We start from the raw sequence: 25102 nt of genomic DNA on the forward strand, positions 1-25102 counted from the left end.
CTGCTGCTAAGACAGCAAAGAAGGGGACCTGTGACCAGCACTGCCATCGCCCTCAGCTCCAGATCTGGGCTACGCTGCCCTGGGCTGCACTGGTGTGGGAATGTGGAAGGCAGGGGTGCCACACACCTGCTTGGGGGGCTTGTGCCGATTATACTCCTCTCCCCAGAGCTTGGCCTCCATCTGTAGACGCACGTCCTCGAAGTACACATCCCTGTCCACGGACTCGATGTAGCGCTTTGCCACGTAGTTGGAGGCCCCCTTCCACTGCTGGGTGTGCAGGAAGTTGGAGAGCTTCTTCCTGAGGGGAGAGGCATCAGGGAGCCTGCCCGATGCTCTGGGGCTCACTGGGACCCCAGCCCTAGTCCTCAGGTTGGGGAGACCCTGCCTGATCTGACTGACAGAGTCAGGAATAAAATGCAGGAGGTGGGAGGGGCTTCCCTGCCCCGCAGCATCCTTCAGAGATCTGGGAAGGGGGGTCAAGGGACAGACTGCCTGTTCTGCCCACTCCCATCCCTACAGCCTGGCCCAATGTGCAGTCCAAGAAGAGAATGTCACAGAGCCCCTGCTCTCAGGAGCCTGAGGGCATCGGGGCAGGATCCCCAGAGGCAGGCTGAGTCACTTACGTCCTGAAGCACTCCCTCATTGCTCCCCGGCCGAAGGGCTGAAAGACATGACACAGATATGTACAAACCTCATGGACAAAACGGTGAGCTATACATGCACTGCATGTGTATGGAGCTCCATTTATACGGGGTACAAAAATAGGGAAACCAATCTCAGGTGATAGAATTCAGGGCAGTGCCTACCCCTGGGAATAAAGGAGTAGTAACTGGGGCTGAGAGGGTCTTCTGGGGGTGCCGGTGATTTTCAGTGTCTTGATCTGGGTACTGGTTACACATGTGTTTACTTGGTGAAACTCATCAAGCCATACACTTTTCTGAGTGTGCAACACACTACAAAATGCTTCACAAATCGACCCTGCTGCTTCCTATGCAGGAACTGCTCTATTTTCTAGTTGATTCTTTTTTTTTTTTTTGCAACCCACTGAGTTCATCTTGTTAGATGAACAGTATTAAGTGGTGACTTGCAATTTTTGAAAACTGATAAACATGTTCACAGTTCATTGATTTTCAACAAGAGTGTCAAGAAGAATCTTTTAATATATATGATCAATATAGGAAATGTCCAGAATAGGTATATAAACAGAGACAGAAGTTAAATTAGTGGTTGCCCAGGGCTGGGGAAGAGGAGGGAATTGGAGCCTGATTGCTAATGGGTATGTATGAGGTTTCTTCTAGAGATGGTGAAAATGTTCTGGGACTGATCGGGGTGATGGTTGCACAACTCTTGACTGTACTAAAAACCACTGAGCTGTACACTTTAAATAGGTATGTGGTATGGTGTGTAAATTATATTCAATAAGGCTGTTATAAAAGATAAAATAAATACACATCAGAGAATTCCCTAAAGCTTAAAAAAAAAGAAAGAGGACGTGGAGGAGAGGGAGCGGGCACTGCAGCTGGTCGGCCTGGACCGCACTGGGTTCGAGGCTCTGCTTACCTGGGATGCCATCTTGATTAGGACTTCATCCTCCACCCACTCGCCGGTGACAGCGTTGTACCTGCAGAGACCAGAACCCACCCCAGGGCGCAGTGTCCATCACCTGATCCTGTCACTCACTGGCTAAAAGCAGAAGACTTTTCTGGGCTTCCTGCTGCTCTCAGGATCAAGTCCACTCTCTACCTACAGGCCCAGCTGACCTCCTGGGTTCGGTCTGTGGACACGCTCCCTCCTTCCCGGTCCCGGGCTCCCACCACACTGGCCTCCTTCCCTTTCTTCAAAGGCAGCTGTTCCTTCACCATGTCCCCCACCCAACCCCATGCTACTGCTGTGCTGTGGGTAGGCTATGGTTCCCCACTGGACTGTAACTCCACAAAGACAAGCCATGTCTGTGCTGTGTACTGTAGGGCCTGGTACTGGGGTTTCTTAATAAATGCATGCTGGATGAACAACTGAATAAATCAATTTCTTTATTATAACTGGTCTAGATAACGTGTCCCAGGAAGGAAGGCAGCAGCACCCTCGGTCTTGCCAGTGTGAGGCCCAGCCCAGGTTGCTAGGCCAGTCTCCTGAAGCCTGTCCCGGTACAGAGAGCAGTGGTGGAGGGTCCCACCTCTGAGTCCAGCCAGGAAAGGGGCTGCTGGCTACACACCCAAGACAGAGAGGCATGGAGAGGGTTCCAGAACATTTCCATCTCTCTCTTTCCCAGGGATCCTCTTTCCCAGAGCAAATCTGCCCCTAGGCCTGGCTGGGCCTTAACAGGTTTGTCTGGTAGAAAGCTCTTCAGCTCAGTAAATCCCGAAAATCTAAAACCTCCCCCAGGGCTGAGGTGTTCTCAGCTCTAGCAGATGCCTCCCTGGTCCACCCTCAGTGGGGACAGACTCCAGAACCTCCCAGCTCATGAGAACAGCCTCCTCAGAGCCTGAAACCTCTACCAGGACAAACAAGCAGAGGCTTGGCAGGTAAGCTGCCCCAGGCCTGGAGCGTGGGCTGGGGGAGGAAGGCTTGTCAGAGCCGCGCACCTGCTGGCAACAAGCTCATGGCAAGTATTGTCGTCAATAAATAATGGCCATCATTATTATTAATTTTATTACCATGTAGGTGCCAAGGTAAACGAAACAGTCTTCCCTCACTTCCAAGTAGACTGAAAGCTGAGAGGCACCCAGAAGGTAGGGGAGGGTGGAGACATGCAACACGGGAAGGAGCTTAGCTGTCCTTCACAACCACCGACCTCATAGAGGACAGAGGCGCTCTAAGTTCACTGAGCATTCACTGTATGCTGAGTGCTTACACGGAACTCCTCAAGAACCACCACTCAGCCCAGTGAGATCCAAACAAATACTGTGTTCACTTTCCAGATGGAAGAACTGAGGTTCAGAAAGGTGAAATAACCTTCCTGAGAGCCAAGATTCAAACCCAGATCAGTTTCAATTTGACCTTTGCGCTTAACCAGTCTGGGGACAACTCACATGAATAGGAAATCTGTCTCAATAACGGGCCAGCTTGCAGCAGAGCTCTCTAAAGACCAGGAGGAGGAAGCCTCCCATCTAGAAATCTCTGGTCATTCTGAGCATCAATGTCTGACCTCCCTCTGCTGGTCGTCAGAGCAGTTGAAATCAGCAAGTTTAGTTAGGAAATCAACACAGTTTGGTGTGGCCCCTGGTCCCTGTTCCTCGGGAGCTCTGGGATTCACAGAACTAGTCCAGCATGTGAGTCCTGCTTCCCAAGGGCCTCCCTGTTGGCCTGGTGTCCTCAGCCTGGAAACCGCATGTCACCAACCAGTCACCACACTGCCCTTACAGGCAGGAAGAAACAGAGTTCCCATCCTGGCCTTCTGGGGCACCCACAATACTCAGCTGCTAGAGCAGACCCCAGAGCCTGCTGGGTCACCCTCCAAAATGGGGAAGGGGTGCACGCCAGGCTCTAAGCCATCTCCTCACAAGGTGTGAGCAGGAGTATGTTGCAGAAAGGTGGAGAGGGCTCCACTGTTTCTGCCTGCCCAGCATCCACTCTTCTTTCTTCTGGTAACAGCACCCCAATTTTCCTTTGGGGAACCACCATCCACCATTCTCAGAACGTATGGACTGGGTGGAGCTGATCCCCCAGCACTTTCTGGTGTGTGGTATGTGATCTAGACTTGGCTAATCAAAGCAAAGCTCCTGGCACAATGACTGGTTTAGTGGTGGGCCTATAACCAAAGCCAGCCCAATGAGATTCAAATGTTAAAAACTGAGTAAGATTCTTTTCCATTTGGTGAGATGAATCATGGGGCTCCCAGGGGCCATCAGTACCATTAATGCAAGAGAGTCTATCTGGTGTCAAAGCCAAAAGCATCCTTGGAGCACCTGGAATAAGCTATACCTGAAGTCCACATAGATAGGTCAACCATTCCTCTTTGCTTAAGCCACTGTGAATTGGCTTCTGTCACTTGCATTTGGGCTATTTGTTACTGCAGCAGAGCTTACCCTAGCCTGTTGAATACTGTCTTATAGGAACACTGTGAGGATTAAATGAGATAATGCACAGTGCTTGTCTCTGTATGTGTGTTAGTTGCTCAGTTATGTCCCGACTCTGCAACCCCACGGACGGTGGGCCACCAGACTCCTCTGTCCACGGTATTCTCCAGGCAAGAATACTAGAGTGGGTTGCCATTTCCTCCTCCAGAGGATGTTCCCAATCCAGGGATTGAACTCAGGTCTGCTTCATTGCAGGGGGGTTCTTTACCATCTGAGCCTCCAGGGAAGCCCCGCATGGTGCCTAAACATGCGTAAATACTCAAATATTGACCGATATTATTATCATATTCCCTTTTCCTTGATCTCCAGGGGTACTTAAGCCTCACTGATTACAAGCAGAAAAAGGACCCAACCCCCAAGGACCCCTAGAGAACAGGGGTCATACAGCACTTGCAGACAAGGAGCTCACCTGTGGCGTGTGGCGCATTCCGTGGCAACGTCTTCCAGGTGGAACTCAGCCCAGGGGTCAGGCATGTGCTTGGCTTTCTCGATTGCATGCTTCCAAGCTTCCTGCAGAAGCAAAGGGGAGTGTTAGGCTTCTGGGACAGTGCAGGCCAATTCCTCCTGCCATGCGATTTCCCAAGTGTGTCCAGCCTCTTGGGAGGCAGACAGCATTATTCAGTCAGAATTATAATCACCTATTATCCTTGTAGGAACACAGTTCCCAAAAGACCTCACAGGGACATGACATAGCCTTCCCACGGCCAGAAGTGACCTGCCTCAACTATAAAACTGAAGAAAACGTAAGACGCATAGAAAACACATACTGCTTTGCTTGTTACCAAAGAGTTGAGAATGAAAATATTATTCTCCACCCCTTTGTTCAGATTGGAAGACGTTTTAACAGCTGGTAACCAGGAGTCTGACCAGGATGTGGGAAAATGAGTTCTCAGATACCGTCAGTGGGTATAAACCTTTTCTAAAGGTGGCCTGGCAATGTACTAAAATGGGGAAAAAATGTATTCCTTTATTTTTTTAATTAATTAATTTTTACTTTTGACTGTGCTGGGTCTCTGTTGCTGCAAGCAGGGGCTACTCTCCAGTCGTGGTGCGTGGGCTTCTCATTGCAGTGAGTTTTCTTGTTGTAGAGCACATGCTCAGTACTTATGGTGCTCAGGCTTAGTTGCCCTGCCGCATGTGGGATCTTCCCAGACCAGGGATCGAACCCCTGTCCCCTGCACTGGCACACAGATGCTTCACCACTGGGCCACCAGGAGAAGTCCCTATATTCCTTTATTTTGATCCAGCAATCCTATACCTAGGAATGTACCATATAGGAAAACAAACACAGGGACTTCTCTGGTGGCCCAGTGGTTAAGAATCGAATCTGCCTTCCAATGCAAGGGACCGGCTGGGGAACTAAGACTCTACATGCCACAGGGCAACCAAGCCTGAACATCACAACTAGAGAAAGCCTACGCACCACAAGGAAGAGTGCACATGCTGCAACAAAGGCCCAGATAATACAAAAAAAGAGAAAGAAATACAAACATAAGTGTCCACACTTGTGTACGAGGGGTATTGTGATTGTACCAAACTGAATTCAACCCAAATGTCTGTCTGTGGAGACTGGTTAATACACTTTGACTATATTCATTTAAAATGTGAAATAGCCCTGTGGTGAGAACTCTGGATTCTTACCAGGTCCAATGTCACTTTTTTATAAATATTCTATAAATCATAAATGCACCCCATTTTACTGCCCCCAAGGAAATTTATAGACAATATAAGCTTCTCAATCTCAAGAGTGTATCAAACTATGCAAAATATACATTGCCTTTTACATTAACAAAAGGCTAAATTCTCAGTTAATTATGAACAGATTCCCAGGAGACGTTCCAAGGTCCTGGGGTTCAGGACCACTTCTTGTGCAGACCTGCTCTTCCGTTCCAGGGCTTAGCATTCCTGCCCTCCACCCATCCAGTGCCTCAGTGCCCGCCACTGTTGTGCTGCCCCCAAACACGTGCCCCCAAATATTCAAACCCTGTTGAGAACTGGGCCTCTTGAGCACTAACTGGGAAAGATGACCAAGGCATGTGATGGAGAGAATTCACTGAGTATCAAAAGCATCACCGTATGGTCCCACTTTTTTTTTGTTTTAAAAAGCTCATTTTACTGCTTTTATAATCCCAAGGTGGAATCCTTACCTTTCCCCTCCAAACAAACACTCTGACACTCAAACTGATAGTTATCCCCTCTCCATCTTTTCCTAGAGCTTGAACTTCTGCCTGATAGCCGCCTCTACAGAATCCATGAGACCAAAACTCCCTTCCAGGCCACAGGTCTGAGCCACAGGAAGGGGCTGGCTACTGTCCGGGCCAGACAGATTCTAGACCTCCTCTTCCCACAACAGCCTCCCTCAGCCTCCCCGGCCAGCTCTTAGGAGCTCTTCCACAGACTCGGGTTCAAACAGGACAGCTCCTCAGCCATGGCCCTGCCTAAGCTCCACCCCTGGGAGCTGCTCAGAGGACAGGAGGTAGAGGGGCTGAGCTCATCAAGAAACTCACACAGAGGACTTTACTGGGGGTCCAGTGGCTAAGAACCCGCCTTGCAATGCAGGGGATACAGTTTGATCCCTGATAGGGGAACTAAGATCCAACATGCCTCAGAGCAACTAAGCACGTGAGCCCTAACAAAGATCCCACGTTAAGATCCAACACAGCCAAATAAATAAACATTAAAAAAAAAAAAAAAAACTCACACATACAAGTACACACACACACATAGCCCAGGGCCCCCTTACTGTGGCTTTCTAATCTCTGCAAAGTCTAAAAACTTGGAAGCTTAATAATTCACACTTAATAAAGACTCTTGGGAAATACAGAAGACAAACAAAATTCAAATTTGCCACAGGCCATCCATTCAGAGCAACTGTTAACATCATCGATGCTTTGGAAATTAGTTCTTTTCCAGATCCCTTATGTGCATTTTTAAATAAAATTGGAATCACACTGCAGCTATAATTTACAGCCTTTCAGGAGAGTGTTCTGCATCCTCCTGTGCAAAGTGTTCTCCACTTTGCATAGGATCTTGGATCCAGTCTTTCCATGTCATACGTGCAGACAGGCTGGGCTGACCCCATTTCCTTTCCTTGGTTGTAGGATATAATATAATTGTACAAATGTACCTTAAGGGAGGGCTTCCCTTGTGGCTCAGCTGGTAAAGAATTCGCCTGCAATGCAGGAGACCTTAAGGTATTTCTCAGATCTCAGTTGATAGCTATTCGGATTCTCTCCAATGATCTCTAGTATAAACAGTGCTGAAGAGAACATTCCCTTATCTATATCTCCGTGTGCTTGTGCAAGAGCTCAGTAGGACATATTTCATTGGAATGTAATTGCGAGATCACATTTAAAAATTAGAAGTTTGGAGTTCTTGTCCAAAAAGATTCTCCTAGGTTACACTCCAAGAAGCGGAGAACAAACCACTCAAATTTTTTGACACAAACATTACATCATGAATTTACAAGTTAGCTGTAACAGCTGCATAGTAATCCACTGCATGGCTTTATCATTATTGACTTAACTGTTCACTCACCTGTGGTTCTCTGCAGTGAGACTGAGCTTGTCACTGATTTTTCCCTATTATACATAACCCTGCAGCAGACATGTTTACAAGGAAACCAGTTTCTGGATTTCTGTAATTTAAAAATGTGCCACAGTCCCCTCTTGTATTCCAGCCGCTGTGAATGGCAGTAACAGCCTTCTGATCCCCGCAGCTGCCAAGAAGCCCGCAGAGTTCTGTGTAGTCTGCAGGCCACCCTTCTGGGTACGTCAGGTGCCCTGTCCTCTGCCTGAGACACACAACTTTCCAAATGTACTTCTCTCAACCAGTGACTAAGACATGCCCTAAGCCACCTAACCGAGAAGGCAGTGGCACCCCACTCCAGTACTCTTGCCTGGAAAATCCCATGGATGGAGGAGCCTGGTAGGCTGCAGTCCATGGGGTCACTAAGAGTTGGACACGACTGAGCAACTTCCCTTTCAATTTTTCACTTTCATGCATTGGAGAAGGAAATGGCAATGCTCTCCAGTGTTCTTGCCTGGAGAATCCCAGGGGCAGGAGAGCCTGGTGGGCTGACGTCTATGGGGTCACACAGAGTCGGACACGACTGAAGTGACTTAGCAGCAGCAGCAGAAAGCCACCTAAGACAGGGCCCCTCAATCAACAAGGATTATCAACAGAAATTATCAACAGGCTGAGTACTGTAACATGAACCAAAAAAAGTCAAAGAAAAAAGTATTTAAGAATCGGAGGGCATGATATGTCACAAGGTCAAAATTATCCTTTAAAAAAAAAAATCCAAAAAAGAATCAAGCCACACCTTACTGGCAACAGGTATGTTTAATGTAACTGACTTTTTTTTTTTAAGCACAATATAAAAAGTCCTGTACTAAGACTCAGTTCTCTGAGTTCTGGTTCCAGCCCACTGCTAACCCACTGGGGGAACTTCCATTTCCTCATTTACAAAAGACAGGGAAGAATGTTTTGACTACTAGTGGTCAACTTCTTTCCTGTCCCCACCCCGGGGACAGACATGTTCCCACTAGAAATAGTGTCTCACTGAGCCCGGAGTGATCTTTACAGTTGAACAAACTCAGCTGAGCTGAAATCACTGGTCCTGCTTAATCCCATCATGTTAGGGAAAACAGGTGGTAGCTGCGGCCTGGGGAGTGAGTGCTCTCAGACACTGTGAGTGGAAGCAGGTATCGCCACTTTGAGGGCCATCTGCTTGCGCTAGATGGTTGGCCAGCAATAATGAACCCTCTTCACTGACTTCTGGCCCATCCATTCTGATCACCTACCAGGTGTGCCCAGCTAGCCGCCCAAAGATGGCTGGTGCTCATAATGCTATGTAACAGGCAAGCACTGAGAACACCCTGCTTATCCACAGTGGGATGATCACACACACTTGGCAAAATCCTACGCAGCATTAAAAAGATGATGGCACTGATAGGGGCAATCACTAAAAGCTATTGTTAGGGTGGAAAAAAACAAAGTGCCGAGTAAAGCAAGCAGTATGACACCATTTACTGGTGGAGGAAATCACTAATCACTAGCTTTCTTAGACTCACAGATAGAGATCAGACTTGTGGTTGCCTAGAGGGAGGAGGCGGAGAAGGCAATGACACCCCACTCCAGTACTCTTGCCTGGAAAATCCCAAGGACGGAGGAGCCTGGTAGGCTGCAGTCCATGGGGTCGCGAAGAGTTGGACACGACTGAGCGACTTCCCTTTCACTTTTCACTTTCATGCATTGGAGAAGGAAATAGCAACCCACTCCAGTGTTCTTGCCTGGAGAATCCCAGGGACAGGGGAGCCTATGGGTGTCTATGGGGTCGCCACAGAGTCGGACACAACTGATGCGACCTAGCAGCAGTAGCAGCAGCAGCAGCAGAGGGAGGAGGGGAGGAGAAGGATGGAATGGGACTTTGGGGTTGGCAGATGCAAACTATTACATTTAGAATGGATGAACGACAAGGTCCTACTGTATAGCAAAGGGAATTATAGCCAATCTCCAGGGATAAACCATAACAGAAAAGAATATATATAAAAAAGAATGTATAGTCACTTTCCTGTACAGAACTGATTAGCACAACATTGTAAATCAACTATACTTCAATAAAATATATGTATGTGTGTGTATGTGTGTGTGTGTGTGTGTGTGTGTGTGTATATATAAATAAATACATGGGCTTCCTTTATAGCTTAGTTGGTAAAGAATCTGCCTGCAATGCAGGAGACCTGGGTTCAATTCCTGGGTCAGGAAGATGCTGTGGAGAAGAAAATGGCAACCCACTGCAGTATTCTTGCCTGGAGAATCCCATGGACAGAGGAGCCTGGCAGGCTACAGTCCATGGGGTCACAAGAGTTGGACACGACAAACCACCACCACTGTGTGTGTGTGTATATATATGTAATATATATATATATATAAAATACTATCAGATTTCTAAGGATGTGTGTGTCTGTAGATATATATAAAAACATACATTTATATATAAATGTATTTTAAAAGGTCTGAAAATCGTACAGCACAGGGAATATGGCGGATATTTATAATGACTTTAAGTGGAGTATAATCTACAAAAATACTGACTCACATGTTGTACACCTGAAATACAATATTGTAAATAAACAATACTTTAATAAAATGTTTAAAATAAAATACATTTGAAAGGTCTGAAAAATTATTTACACTGAGCTGAACAATGGTTGTCTCTGGGAACAGAACAGGAATAAGAGGTTGAACGAGGTGAATTCAGCTTCATCTACGTTGTTTGCGTTTTTTTACCATGAGAATGTCTTCAGGTATCGCAGGTGTAAGTCAACGTTAGTAAACCAAGATCACTGGATTAGACGATCTTAAGGTCCTGACAGCTCTAACATTCTCTAGTTGCAAAGATCCTAAAACTCAGTTAAGTGGACTAATTACTCTTCTATAAAACAGAGGCCTAGGGGTTTTCATGAAGAGGGAAACATAATCCTGGAAAGAGAACAAAATGACTTTGGTTCCTCAAAGCCTGCGAGTACAAAGTAAAAATAAATAAATACAAATACAACGATAATAAAGAAACTTCCTGCTGTGTGGGTCATGTGTTTGTACAAGCGATGTTATCAGCTACTGCTGCTAGGCTTTTTGTTTTTGTTTTGTTTTTAGTATTTACTGACTGTGCCAGATCTTAGTTGTGGCACTCAGAATCTTTAAGTTGTGGCATTCTAACTCTTAGATGGGACAGTTCCCTGCCCCATCTTAGATCTAGTTCCCTGCCCAGGGATCTAACCCAGGCCCCCTGCATTGGGAGCACAGTCTTAGCCACTGGACCACTAGGGAAGTCCCTATTGCTGCTGGGTTGCTTTTTAAAAAAGATTTATTTAAGTTTTTGGGCTGCGCTGGGTCTTCGCTGTTGTGCTCAGGCTTTTCCCTAGTTGTGGTGACGGGGGCTACTCTCAGGCTGTAGATGTGCAGACTTTTCACGGCGGTGGCTTCTCTTGTTACGGCACCCAGGCTCGAGAATTGTGGCTGAGGGGCCCTATATGTGGGCTGGGTAGTTGCGGTTCACATGCTTAGTTGCTCCTCCACAGGTGGGATCCTCCCAGACTGGGGATTGAACTCATGTCCCTTGCATTAGTGGGCAGATTCTTAATCACTGGAACACCAGGGAAGGCCCTTTTTTAAAACAATTAATGAAAATGTTATTCTTATCCTATTTTACTCCCAGATATTATCAAAGAAAAAGGAAAACCTTTGTTCACTCAAACTTATATGTTGGAATGGCCAAAAACTGTTCAGGTTGAAACCCAAACTTTTTGGCCAATCAAATATGATTTGTTTTCTTATCATTGAGTTTTGAGAGTTTTTCTATATATTCTGAATATAAGTTCCTTTATCAGATATATGACCAGTAAATATTTTCTCTCCATCTATGGCTTGTATTCTCATTCTCTTAATAGTGTTTTTTTCAAAGAGCAGAAGTTTAAAATTTTGAAGTCCAACTTACATCAATTTGTTCCTCTATGGACCTTGCTTTTTGTGTCATCCAAGAAATCTTTGCCTTACCCATATTCACATAGGTTTTTCTCTATCTTTATTTTTAAATTTTATTTTACTGAAGTATAAATGAAATTGTAGATAAGCTGACTTACAATTTGTGTTAATTTCTGCTATACAGTTAAGGGATTCAGTTATACACACATACATTCTTTTTCATATTCTTTTCCATTGTGACTTAGTACTGGATATTGAATAGAGTTCCCCGTGTGAAGCTTTGTTCTTAAAACAACTGCTACATTCACTAAGTGTTAGTCTATCAGTCACGTCCAACTGTATGTGGCCCCATGGACTGTAGCCCACCAGGCTCCTCTGTCCATGGGATTCTCCAGGCAAGAATACTGGAGTGGGTAGGCATTTCCTTCTCCAGTGGATTTTCCTGACCCGGGGTCAAACCCAGGTCTCCTACACTGTAAGGCAGATTCTTTACCATCTGAGTCATCAGAGTGAGCATTAAAAGAATGTTATAAAATGTTTTTTTGCCCATCATCACTTCTGTAGCCTTATTTGCCTCTCCTGACTAATAGTAAAAAAAACTTAAACCACAGCCAAGGGCAAATAAAAGAAGCGGGAAGAAGTGGGGATGCACAGTCACGCTCTGTGATGGGAAGAGGCCTCTGTGCTGTGTGGCTGCCCCACCCTGGGCCACATGCATTTAGAGGTTTTGTGCAATTTCCATGGAACCCAGCATTGACTATAACAGCAAAGACTTGGAAACTTCCTCAGGGTCCTACAAAATAAAATGCTTAAAAAAACAATGGGCTGCCATGGGGCCACTAAAAAAATAATGGACTAGACCCACATCTACTGATGTGGAAAAATAGACATCATTTCTTGTTTGCTGAGGAAAAACTATTATTAGAAAGCATACATGGCATAATCCTGTTATTGTAAGAAAATGTCCCTGTTTATTTGGTTGTGTCTGTATACTGAAATACACACTAAGATCTTAATAGCAACTGTATCTGCACTTCCATTGTTTTCTGTAAGGAACATACATTACTTTTATAAGTAACCAAACAAATAAGTATAAAAAAAACAAAGTTAAAAATCCTCAAGGAATCTTTGTTGAAAACAGTAGCTTCAGTTCATCTCCCCTGACCAGTGGGATTCAGAGAGGACAGGATGAGAAGGGTGGGAACAATAACCAGCAAAGTCATAACACTCCCTACGATTACAAAATGCCCTCTTCTCCTGGAAATCTTTCCTCCGACAGCATCCTGGCTGGCACCTCATGACAACCTTGCCAAGGACGGACAGGCGGGTAAGTTAGTTTTCTGATCCACTGATGAGGTACCTGACGCTCAGAGAGGATGGAAGTAACTCATCCACAGACCTGCAGCAACCACGAAATGGCAAACCCAGGACTCAAATCCAAGCCTGTCAGGCCCCAGTTGCAAGAAGGTGGACCAAACATAGAGTTATCACATGCCAGCCACTCCATTCCCAAGTACCTACTTGACAGAAATGAAAACATGCCCACACAAAGACTTGTGTAGCATTATTCGTAACAGCCAAAAGGGAAAAACAACCAAAACGTCCATCAGCTGACAAATGGATAAACAAAATGGTCTATCTATCAACAATAAAAAGGAATGCAGTACTGACACACACTTCAACATTGATGAGCCTTGGAAACACTATGCTGGAGCTTCCCTGGTGGCCCAGGGGTGAAGACCCCACGCTTCCAAAGCAGAGGGTCTGAGTTCGATCCCTGGTCTGGGAACTAAGATCCCATGTGCCATGCAGTACAGCCAATAAATTAATTAATTAACAGATTTTTAAAAACACACAACAATAAAACTATGCTAAGTGAAAGAAGCCAGACACAAAAGGCCACATATCACATAATTCTATTTACATGAACTGTCCGAAGAGGCAAGTCTATGGAGAATGAAAATACACTAGTGGATACTAGGGTCTGTGTGGAATAAGATGTATGGGGTTTCTTTTAGGGTAATGAAAATGAGCTAAAATTGGTTGTGGTGATGTGGATGCATAATTTGATAAATATACTAAAAGCTACTGAATTGAACATTTTAATTTTTTTTGAATTGAACATTTTAAATTGGTAAATTGCATGGTATGTGAACTATATTTCAGTAAAGCTCCTAAAAAATTACAAAATAAAGTTAAAGAAGGGGGACCCCCACTAATGAATATCTAGCATATTTCCATAAAAGGTCATGTGCTTCAAAAAGATGAATCCCTCCCACCAGGCTTGACTCTCCTCAGCCTCTTCCCGTTTTCCAGACGACAGGTCACCGATTGCCAGAAGCAATCTCTTTTTGCTTCCACCACCCAGCAGGCCCTTGTTTTGCTGGAAGTCCAAATCTTTGTGGATCCAGGACACACTTAAGTTTCCCCTTCCAATTCTGTATTCCCAGAGCAGTGGGCGGAGCACCAAAATGGTCACCAGCTCTTTGTATGCACAGAGCTTCCTGCGGTCAGTGGCCAAAACCTGCCAGGCGAGGGCCTTCCAGGGTTCAGGTGAGCAGGGACACCTCTCTTCCCAGTGAGTCATCAGACATTCATCTACCTCCTTCTGGGGTGATCAGTGTACTTTGACCAAGCTGCCAGAGCCACCCTGGGTGGGTTCAAAGTATCAGTTTAATCAGAAGGGCGTGGGAAGCAGGCGTGCCCATGTATCACGGGAGCACCAATGCCAGCGCAACCTCTTTGAAGGGCAATGGCCAATGCTCAGCCAAGTTGAAACCCACGAACGTTTTCTCCAGCCATTCCACCTCTGGGGATTCAGCCGGCAGGTGCACCCTGTGTAGGCACCAGGACACACACACACATAAGAGACACAAATAAGACATGCTTATGGAAGCACTGTTTGTGGTAGCAAACGCTTAGAAATGACCTTCACACCTACCCACGAGGGACTGGCTAAATATATGACAGTGCTTGCAAATAATGTCAAGATATTCAGCCATTAGAAAACTAAAACAAAATAAACAAGACCCAGAAGGATGGTATGGGGAGGGAGGAGGGAGGAGGGTTCAGGATGGGGCACACGTGTATACCTGTGGCGGATTCATTTTGATATATGGCAAAACCAATACAATAGTGTAAAGTTAAAAAATAAAATAAAAATTAAAAAATAAAATAAAATAAACAAGACTGCATAAGCATACTGCACTCATGAAGGGTGCCAAGCAATTACGATCTCAGAACCTCGGTTTACTATATGTCAAAACATCAATCAGAGGACTGCTGCACAGATTCAATGAGTTGATATGAGTAACTGCATACAGAGCGGGCCTGCCCGACCCACAGAGCCAGTTATGTAAGTTCCAGCTGATGTCAGCTCATGCGTGCCAAAATGGGAAGACAGCACAGGAGTACAAAACAGGTAAAATAACATTTCTGCGAAAAAGACAAGGAAGAGATTCACATACGTATATACGCTTATATTCACAAGAACATTTCTGGAAGGACATTCCTCACGGAGACAGGGTCAGAGGTGGGAGGATTGCTTTTCACTGTTTATCATTTGTCCAAGTTGAATTCTTTCTACAGAATAGGTATATTATTTACATATTATAAAATATATGTATTTCAAAGTTTGCTCAGATATACATATAGGAGATTTATTATAACACTGTAATAGAAAAAAAGGGGAACAACCTAAGTGTCCCTTAAGAGGAAGGGCTTCCCTGGTGGCTCAGACTGCAATGCAGAAGACCTGGGTTTGATCCCTGGGTTGGGAAGATCCCTTGGAAAAGGGAACAGCTACCCATTCCAGTGTTCAGGCCTGGAGAATTCCATGGATAGAGGAGTCTGGCAGGCTACAGTCCATGGGGTTGCAAAGAGTTGGACATGACTAAGTGACGGACTGGCTAAATAAACCCCTGTACATCAAGTGATGGAATCCAACTTAATTCACTAAAACAAAACAAAACAGGTGATGTCTATGTTTTGATAGGAATAATCTCCAAGATATTCTCAGACCAGGAAAACAATTCTTTTAAATACAAATTTCCACTTCATTAAAAAACTGAAAACATACTATATGCTACATATGTTAATGCTAGAAAATGCAGACATTGTGAAACAGAAGCAGAAAAGGAATAATCCCATCCAAAGACAATCTCTGTTGGCATCTTGATGTACTTTTTTTTTTTTCTCTTCTACAAACTTTATTAGCGTAATTGAAGGGAAGTTAGAAAAAAGCCCAAGTCTCTTCCAAACAAAAATGTCACATATAAATGATTTTGAATTATTGGTAAAATATCTGGAACATATTTTAGAGCAAATGTTTTATTTTATATGAGTAAATCTGATTAGTAAAAGAGGGTAATTCAGAGTTATGAAAAAAAATTGAATGAGAACTATGAATAACAAACAAAAACATTCAACAAAACAAGATTACAAAAACAAGTCTATATGCAAGTACCTGTGAGAGCACATATATTGCCATATGCATATATACATAAACATACATCTATACATGTGAAAACAGCATATATATACATACTGTGAGCAAAAATTGGAAGAAAAAATATGTCCATGTAAAAGCACTTATATAATATTGTACGCAGAGACTTGATGTGCTTTCTTTTAAGGTTTTGCTCTCTGTGTGTGTGTGTGTGTGTGTATTTACAGAGCTATAATCATGCTCTATACCCTGTTCTTTAAAATCAACTCCAGAATGGAAGCACTTTCCCATGTTATGATACATCCTCTATAAACATCCTTTTGTTGGCTGTCGGATATTCTACCCAAGGCAGGGCCCCCTGAGCGAGTCTGCTACCATCCCCCTGGGGATTCAGGCAACATTCCCTGGCCTTGACAGTGACAGACTCAACAGTTCACAATACACGCCTGGTACCTGCCAGGGTGGCGCCACCTTGGAGGAATGCCAGGTAGTCATTTTGATTCAACAACCCAAGTTGCCATGTCAACAGTAAATGAAAAACCATGTTCGGTTTGTTGAGTGCCAGGGACAGTGAGGTTTGGAAAACTGAGCTGCTGCCTCCCTCTGAAGTCACCACTGGCAACAAGAACCCCATAGAGCCTGCCTTCTATCACCTAGGAGAGTGGGCAGCCAAGAGCTACATCTCGTCCTTAAATGGCCCTTCCGCTGAGTACAGGGATGGGAAGTGCAACAGGACACAGGCCCTCGCCTTGCGGTCAGGGGCTGACTCATAAACAGAACGACATTCAAGAATGACAGATGTACAGAAAGGCCTGCTATGAGCCTCAGAGAATGTGGAGGAGATAGCCAGGGTAGGATGTCAAGGGAGTCGGACCAGGAGCCCGGTCATTTTAACAGACCCATATGTCAGCTGAAAGAGGTTTCAGGCAGAGGTGAGAACAGCAATGCTTGTTGCAGGAGCAGGGAAAGGTGGGGTCCCTGGAGGTCATGAGCTCCCACCCTCAGTGAGGATTTTGACTTGCAGAATCTCTGAGTTTTGTGCTCACTCAGTTGTGTCCAACTCTTTGTGACCCTTTGGACTGTAGCCCGCCAGGCTCCTCTGTCCATGGGATTTTTCAGGCAAGAATACTGGAGTGGGTTGCCATTTCCTCCTCCAGAGGATTTTCCTGACCCAGCCAGGGATCAAACCTGAGTCTCCTGCATTGCGGGCAAATGTTTTTACTGCTGAACCATCGGGGAAGCCCATGAGTTTTAAGGACAGCCAATTACTGATGTTTCTTTGGGGGAGGAGTGGTTACCTGGCTGTGATGCTCTCTTTATTTTTCTTCTTCTAAAACATCCTTTTGGGTACACAAGTGATGCATACATGTAGTTTTATAAGTTTCAAATGTTTTAAAATGTATACAATGTAGGGACTTCCCCAGTGGTCCAGTGGTTAAGAAACAGGTTTGATTCTTGGTCGGGAAAGATGCTACATGCCGTGGAGCAACTAAGTCCCTGCGCCATAACTACTGAGCCCATGCTCTAGAGCCCAGGAGCCGCAACTACTGAAGCCCACATGCCCTAGAGCCTGTGCTGCGCAACCAGAGAAGCCACCGCAAGAAGCCCGAGCTCCACAACTACAGAGTAGCTCCTGCGGATCGTAACTAGAGAAAGCCCGTGGGTAGCAATGAAGACAAAGTGCAGCTAAAGATAAATAAAAAATTTGTAAGTAGCATCTGTTTAAAAGATATATATACAAAATATTTATATGCAATGTATTAGAATAATCACAGTCCCCCCTCAAGATCACTCTCTCCCCCAGAGAGAATCACCACTGATTCTCTGTTGGATACAAATTCCCTCTTCTCATTAGTAATTTTTAAATTTGTTTATAACGTAAGTGTTTGCTAAGAAAATACTGATATATGTGTATCTATGTTTTCTGATACAATAGGAATCATATTATATATTTCAACTTGCTTTTTTACTTCTCAGCACATAAAAATAAAAATAGCTAACATTTTGTTCTTGTTATGGACCATCACTATCCCAAGAGCTTTTCATGGATTTTGGTTTCACCCCACAAAAAAATATATCTTGTGCATATCTTGGCACTGTTTCAAGTCAATTCACATAGAAACATCTTTGCTTTAATGTAAATAAAGCATTCTGCCAGGACCATAGTCTATAATTAAACAGGCCCCTTCTCAATGGAGTATTTTAGCAGTTTCCATTCTTTCTTTATTACAAACAATATCGCAAAACACATCTTTGAATATGTAAACCTCAACACTTGCACAAATGTTTCATTGCTTGTTCTCAACTGAGGGTGGTATCCTCTCATGTGGCCTTAGCAAATGTACAGTGGGGAACATTCTGGGCCATCATAATAAATAGGGAGGAATATAACATAACGAATAGGCGGGAATCTGACATTTAGTGAGCTGGGATGAGACATGCTGAAAGTCCTACAATATAAGGGACAGTCCCACCAAATAAACAGTTGTCCCCACCTGAAACTAATAGTCTCTGTTTACTATAACTCTGACATATAAATACTTTCTACTTTAATAATGATTGTCAAATGGCCCACAGAGGTTTCTGTTTTATGTAAATACCATCTATCTGTCCTCTGATGAGACAGCACCCACAGTAAAGTGAGTTTAGCACTCATCCATCTCTTCACTGATTCCAAATAAAGCACCTACTATGTGCACGGCACTAGGGATGAGTGATGAGCAGGCTACAGGATCCTGCCCTCGTGAAGCTCCCTTCCTAAGCCAGACCTATAGACAAATAAGTCTGGATTTGCTGGATCACTCACCTGTGTTTCCTTTAAAGGATTCACCAGACTGCGTTTTGGGGTCACACTGTCAAGACCCTCCAGCTCTTGGGCCCACAGGCAGCTGCTGTGGGTAGAGCCCTTCTGAGGGGTCTGCCCCGCTAGGAGGCCACCAGGATCCCGCTTCTCTGGAAGCAGCCCCTTGTTTTGCGATCCCCACCCCCCACCCCATGCCCTGGGCCAGAGGTGACTGGACCAGAGACAGTGGACGCCTGACTCAGGCTGGACCGAACAGGTTTTCTCCTCCCGCAGCTGAAATGGAAGAGGGTCAAATCCATCTTTGCATGTGGCTCTGTCTGAAATAAAGGGACCCTTGGGGATCCATTTTCCCACCATGTAGACTGAGGGGCAGAGAAGAATCAAAAATAGACAAGGAGATGGAGGAAGGAGCCAGAGAGGCAGTCCTGTGGCCTTCCAGGCTCCTGGATCTGTCCTCAGAGACCAGACATCGCTTCTGCCCCTCGGTCTCAAGAAATACTTCTTGACTGTTAGAACAGATTTCCTCTTTTTCCCCCTTGAGCTGGTTTCTGCTTCACAAGCCCCTCTGGCACCTGGATTCCCTTGCACATGGTTCAGGAGCTGCAGGGATCAGGGTTTCCGTGCGCCTCCCTGACCACGCAAACAGACTGGGAGCCAGGCTGCTCTCTTGTCTTCCCACGCAGCCCTCTGTGGGTGGAGTGTGTGTTTCAGAAGCTGCCTTAGGACAGGAAGGCAGGGCAAGCCGCAACCTGACCCTTCAGGGGACCCCCAACCTCAGAGGGGACCCACAGGCCTATTTCTGGAGCTGCCTGCCCCTGAGAGACTTAAGCTAGAACTCTGGCCTGAAAGGAAAAAGTATCCAACTGTTGGAGAACTAAGATTATTAATTTTCTAAAAACAGATTAATTCTGCAATTAGAGAAGAACGACTCCAATTTCAAATCCCAAAGTGGTAATCAGCCTTCTGCTCACAGTACGAACTGATACTTATTGTTTGTGAGGATTAAAAAAGGATAACAGTATTGCATTTTTAACTTTTTCACCACCACAATTGTATAACAATTGTATTGTTATACAATAATGTTTGTATAACATTATTATATAAAAGTCCAATAATGTTTGCCTTCCTCCTTTATCTCTATAACCAGCTTTGCCAGGGTATGAACACAAATTCCTAGTAAAATAAGCACTCTATTCCTCAATCCAACCTATGGATCAAATCCATGCTCTGCTTAGGATGTCCAACCCTAAGCAGAGACTCTTTTGACCACAACCAACATAAAAAACTACATTTTACCCCCTATCTCTGGACCCACATACACACACACAGGGAGGAAATAAAAATACTTAACAACCCTTATGTCATGAGAACCTGGTTAACAACCAATTTGGTCACTGCGCATGTGTGTGTACATGTCCCTAAAATATTATCACGACTGTCAGAGCTGATATTTTTTTCCCTCTCTCTTCCCTCTCCAATATTTTCTACTCTGTTCTATTCTGGGTCTTAAAAAACTGGCCAAGGTTCCCACAACCCACACTAGTGGGCCCAGTGCAGATATTGGTAAAACACTGCTGGAAAGGAATGAAACTTGTATTGAAACAATGATTCAACGATTGAAACAAACAAAAAACTTGTATTGAAATCTTCCCACTTAACAGACACTGCCTCAGATCTAGAATTTAGAGCACTGGCAAGAGTCTGGAAACGACCTCAGCCAGTGACCCCAACTCCGCATTCCTTACGGCAGGTGAGCTGGGGCTCACCTGGGGTGGAGAGGGTGGCACCAGGGACCACTCACCTTGAAATGGAAGGAGCCAGCTGGGGACCCGCTGGAGCCGTAGCGCTCGCTTTTTGCTAGGCTGCTGTGGCAGTTATTAACCTTGAAGTTGCCGTTCTGGTGTGCCCCGGGGTCATCGGTGATGGAGCAGATGAAGTAGCCCTCCTCATCATCGTCGCTGTCAGTGTCTGAATCACCAGCCCGGGAGGCTGGGCCGCCATCCACGCCTTCCAGGCGGAAGATGAGGTCTTCCTCGGCCATGGTCCTGGGGTGCCCGTTTTACCCGAGGGCCGGGCGGCACAGCCAGAGTTACAGGGCAGATGCAGAGCTGAGGGTCCTGCGAAAGAGGCCAGAGAAAGGGGGGTGCTGGGGCCCAGGGGCTGAGAGGTCGCTGGGCACCTCATCCCAAATACCACTGGCACAGAAGGAGCCATCACCCTCAGACAGAAAACGACCGCTAGCAGGGGAGACACTTGGCAGGCAGCAGCGAGGAGCGTTTTAAAGGTACACACACCCCTCCACCCAGTAATTCCACTTTGAAGCGCTCAGAGCTTCAAACAGAAAATAAATGCTTCTTAAGTCACAAGGCTGAGCTTTTCAGAACATAAATTACATCAAACCATTTTTCTGCCTAACACCCTGCAGCAGCTTCTCTTCACATTCTTAACAAAACCCAAATGCCTTTTAAGGCTACAAGGCCTGTGTTGGGCTGGCCCCTGTCCACTTCCCCTCCGGCCTTGGTGGCTCTCCCAGCCTATGGGCTTTTTCTTTGTGTTCTGTGAGTACTGGGCGCCCATTCCCATCTCAGGGCCTGGGTACTTGCTGTCCCCTGTGCCTGGAAAACCTTCCCAATCTTCCCACTGTGGGTCTTTCTTATCATTTGGATCCCAGTTCAAAAGTCACCTTTCCAGAGACATCTTTTCTGATTCAAGTCAAAGAACCTCTCTCAAACACACATCCAGTACTCTCAACCACATCACCCCATTCCATTTTCTTCAGAGATTTCCCCAAGCTGAAATCCTCTTATTTACTTCTTTATCATCTGTAGCCCTGGTGCCTTAAATAGTGCCTGGCACAGAGCAGGACCTTGGCGCACGTCCCCGGAACGGATGAGTGGTCTGAAGAAGTGTTCTCCACAGCATAATTAGTAACAGCAAAAAAAGGGAAGAGCCCACAGTGACCATCAATGGAGGCCTGTTACATAAACTAGTTTTTCTACACCATGGAGTACTATGTGACTGTTACCAAGAAAAAGGAATATAGATATACAAAGCGTCCAAAGACTGTCAAGAAAGAGTTCAGCAACACTGTAGGATACAAAAACCAACAGTATTTCTATGCACTAGCAATGAAAACTCAAAAATGAAATCAAGAAAACAATTTCATCTATAATAGCATCAAAAAGAATAAAAACTTGGCTAGGGAATTCCTTGGCAGTCCAGTGGTTAGGACCCCATGCTTCCATGGCAGGAGGCATGGTTTGTTTTGATCCCTGGTCAGGGAACTAAGATTCCAGAAGGCACTCAGCCAAAAAATTAAACAAAAAAACCCGACAAACAAAATAAGTACAGGACTTGAACAGTGAAAAACAAAACACATCAGAGAAATGAAAAAAGACTGAAGTAAGTGTAAAGACATCCTGTGTTCATAGATCAGAAAATTTAACATAGCTAAGTTTGAAATACTCCCCAAATTGATCTACAAATTCAACCCAATCACTATCAAAATTCCAGTGCCTTTATTGAATAACAGACTGGTCTTAAAGTTCATATGGAAATTCATGGGGCCCAGAATAACCAAAAGTATCTTGTAAAAGTTGCAAGAATCATACTTTCTGAATTCAAAGCTAAAGCTAAAGTAATTAAGACCGTAGTGGCAAGAGGACGGACACGGAGATCAACGGAATAGAATTTAGAGTCCGAAAATGAACATTTACAGCCAACTGATTTTTGAAAGGGGTGCTAAGAGAATTCAATGGGGGAAGAATTATCTATCCATTAGGACTTTTTTCATTTTTGCTACACCACGTGGCGCGTGGGATCTTAGTTTCGCAATCAGCAGTGGAACCCACATCCCCTACGTTGTAAGCAGAGAGTCTTGACGACCGGACCATCAGGGACGTCCCAAGAATAATCTTTTCAACAAATGGTGACAGACCAAGTGAATATACACATGCAAAAGGATGAAGCTGAACTCCTTCCTTACATTATACAGATTAACTCAAAATGGATCAAAGGCTTAAATATAAGAGCCAAAACTTTGGGAAGAAAACACAGGAGAAAATCTTTGCAAAGCTGAGTTAGGCAAAGCCTTAGGATACTAAAATTACAAGCAACAAAAGAATAGATACGTTGGACATCATCAAAATTAAAAACGTTTGCGCTTCAATGGACAGCACCAAGAAAGTGGAGGGAGAGCTCACATATTGGAAAAAAAATTTTGGAAATCGTATGTCTGATATGGGACTATGACTCATACTATTGTTGTTGAGTCGCTAAGCTGTGTCCAACTCCTTTGTGACTCCACAGACTGTAGCCTGCCAGGCTCCTCTGCCCATGGAATTTTCCAGACAAGCATACTGGAGAAGGTTGCCATTTCCTTCTCTAGGGGATCTTCCCGACTCAGGTATCAAACCCCGTGTCTCCTGCAATGCAGACGGATTCTTTACCACTGAGCCACCTGGGAAGCACCAGGACTCACACTACTTAACAATAAAAAGAAAAATAACCCAAATAAAAATGGGCAAAAGATTTGAATACACATTTCTCTAAAGAAAATACACATGGCCAATAAACACATGAAAAGATGCTCAACATCATTAGCCATTAGGGAAATACAAATAAAAGTCACACGCAGTAGGACAGTCCAGTGGTTAGGCCTCCAGACTTCCACTGGAGGGGGCAAGGGTTCAACTGTTGGTCAGGGAACTGAGATCTCACAAACTGTAGGGTGCAGCAGTCAAAAAAAAAAAAATTTTTTTTTTAATGCAAAGTGACAAGTTTTGGTGAGGATGTGGAGAAACTGGAAACCCTCATACACTGTTAATGGGAATGTAAAATGTTGCAGTCACTTTAGAAAACAGTCTGGCAATTTCTCAAAAAGTTAAAACACAGAATTACCACTTGCTCCAGCAATTATGTCTATGTGCTAAGTTGCTCATGCACGACTCTTTGCAACCTTATGGATTAAAGCCAGCCAGGCTCCTCTGTCCATGGGATTTTTCAGGCAAGAATACTGGAATGGGTTGCCATCCCCTCCTCCAGGGGATCTTCCTGACCCAGGGATCAAACTCATGTCTCCTGCATCGGCAGGAAGGTTCTTTACCACTAGCACCACCTGGGAAGCCCTCCAGCAACTATACTCCAAGGTATAATATACACAAGAGAAATGAAAACAGGTCCACAACAAGAACTTGTGACATGTGTTTCACAGCACTATTATACGAAATAGCCAAAAGGGAAAACAACCCAAATACCCATTAACTGATGAACAGATAAATAAAATGTGGTCTATCTATACAACAGAACCCTATTCAGCCAGGAAAAGGAATGAAGCACTGATGATACTACGTGAAAGAAGACACTTCAAAAAAAGACGATAAATTGAATGATTCCATTTACAGAAAAATTCCAGAGAAGGCAAATCTATAAGAAAGTGGTCGCCCAAGGATGGGAGAGGGGCGAGTTGGGAGGAAATGGGGAACAATCTCAAAAGGGTTTCTTTTGCATTGATGAAAATGTTCTAAAATTGATTGTGTTGGTTGCATCACTCTAAATAGATTTAAAACCACTGAACTGTACACTGTAAATAGGTGGGCAGGAAGGTTTGTGAATTATATTTCAATAAAACTAAAAGTTAAAAAAATAAAAAAAAATAAGATAAACAAGAAAAACCATTACATTTAAAAAGCAAGTTGCAGAAGAACAGTTACATTATGGTGACCCTATCCGTGCTAAAAAAAAAAAAAGGTACATTTGTAGCTCTGTTAAAACTTCCCTGAAGGGCCCATAAGAGCATTACCAGCACTGGGATGGGCAGTGGGACTGGGAGCTGGGGGTGGAGGAAAAGTTTTTAACATTTTGTACACTTCTATACTGTTTTAACTTTTTATAAAGCTGGGTTGCTTTCAATATAAAATATAAATAAGTGAAAGACAAAAAAAATTTTTTAGATCAAGTCAGTAATTCCAATTCTTCTTAACAGCTCTTTCCATTAGCAGGCAGGCTTATTGACCTCAGGCTTCAGCACTCTTTCTTTCTTTTTTTTAAAAAAAGAGGCTTACTTAAATTTATTTTTATTCATTTATTTTTTGGCTGCACCGCACTGCACCTGTGATCTCAGTTCCCTAAGGAGGGATCAGACCTGTGCCCCCTGCCATGGAAGCACAGATTTTTTAACCACTGGATCGCCAGGGAAGTTCCCTTCAGCACTTTCTTGACAGTCATAACAGAAAGAAATATATTTATAATCTAACCCAGTGCGTACCTATAAAATGTAAGTTAAAATGT

General features: G+C 44.5%; 1 protein-coding gene across 3 annotated transcripts in view; it reads right to left on the bottom strand.

The window, feature by feature from the left end:
• The window catches only part of EEF2K (eukaryotic elongation factor 2 kinase), a 71243-nt gene that overhangs the window by 32987 nt on the left and 13154 nt on the right, over positions 1–25102 (bottom strand). For all 3 annotated transcript variants that reach the window (XM_006061851.4, XR_006548320.2, XR_006548321.2), the window contains exons 2-6: positions 20616–20931; positions 4486–4586; positions 1561–1621; positions 624–661; positions 127–298 (exon numbers count right to left, since the gene is read on the bottom strand). In XM_006061851.4, the coding sequence (XP_006061913.2) occupies positions 127–298; positions 624–661; positions 1561–1621; positions 4486–4586; positions 20616–20855 (612 nt within the window). In that variant the 5' untranslated portion in view covers positions 20856–20931. The remainder of the gene's footprint in view (positions 1–126; positions 299–623; positions 662–1560; positions 1622–4485; positions 4587–20615; positions 20932–25102) is intronic.

Source organism: Bubalus bubalis, chromosome 24 (genome assembly GCF_019923935.1).
Source record: "Bubalus bubalis isolate 160015118507 breed Murrah chromosome 24, NDDB_SH_1, whole genome shotgun sequence".
Lineage (NCBI taxonomy): Eukaryota > Metazoa > Chordata > Mammalia > Artiodactyla > Bovidae > Bubalus > Bubalus bubalis.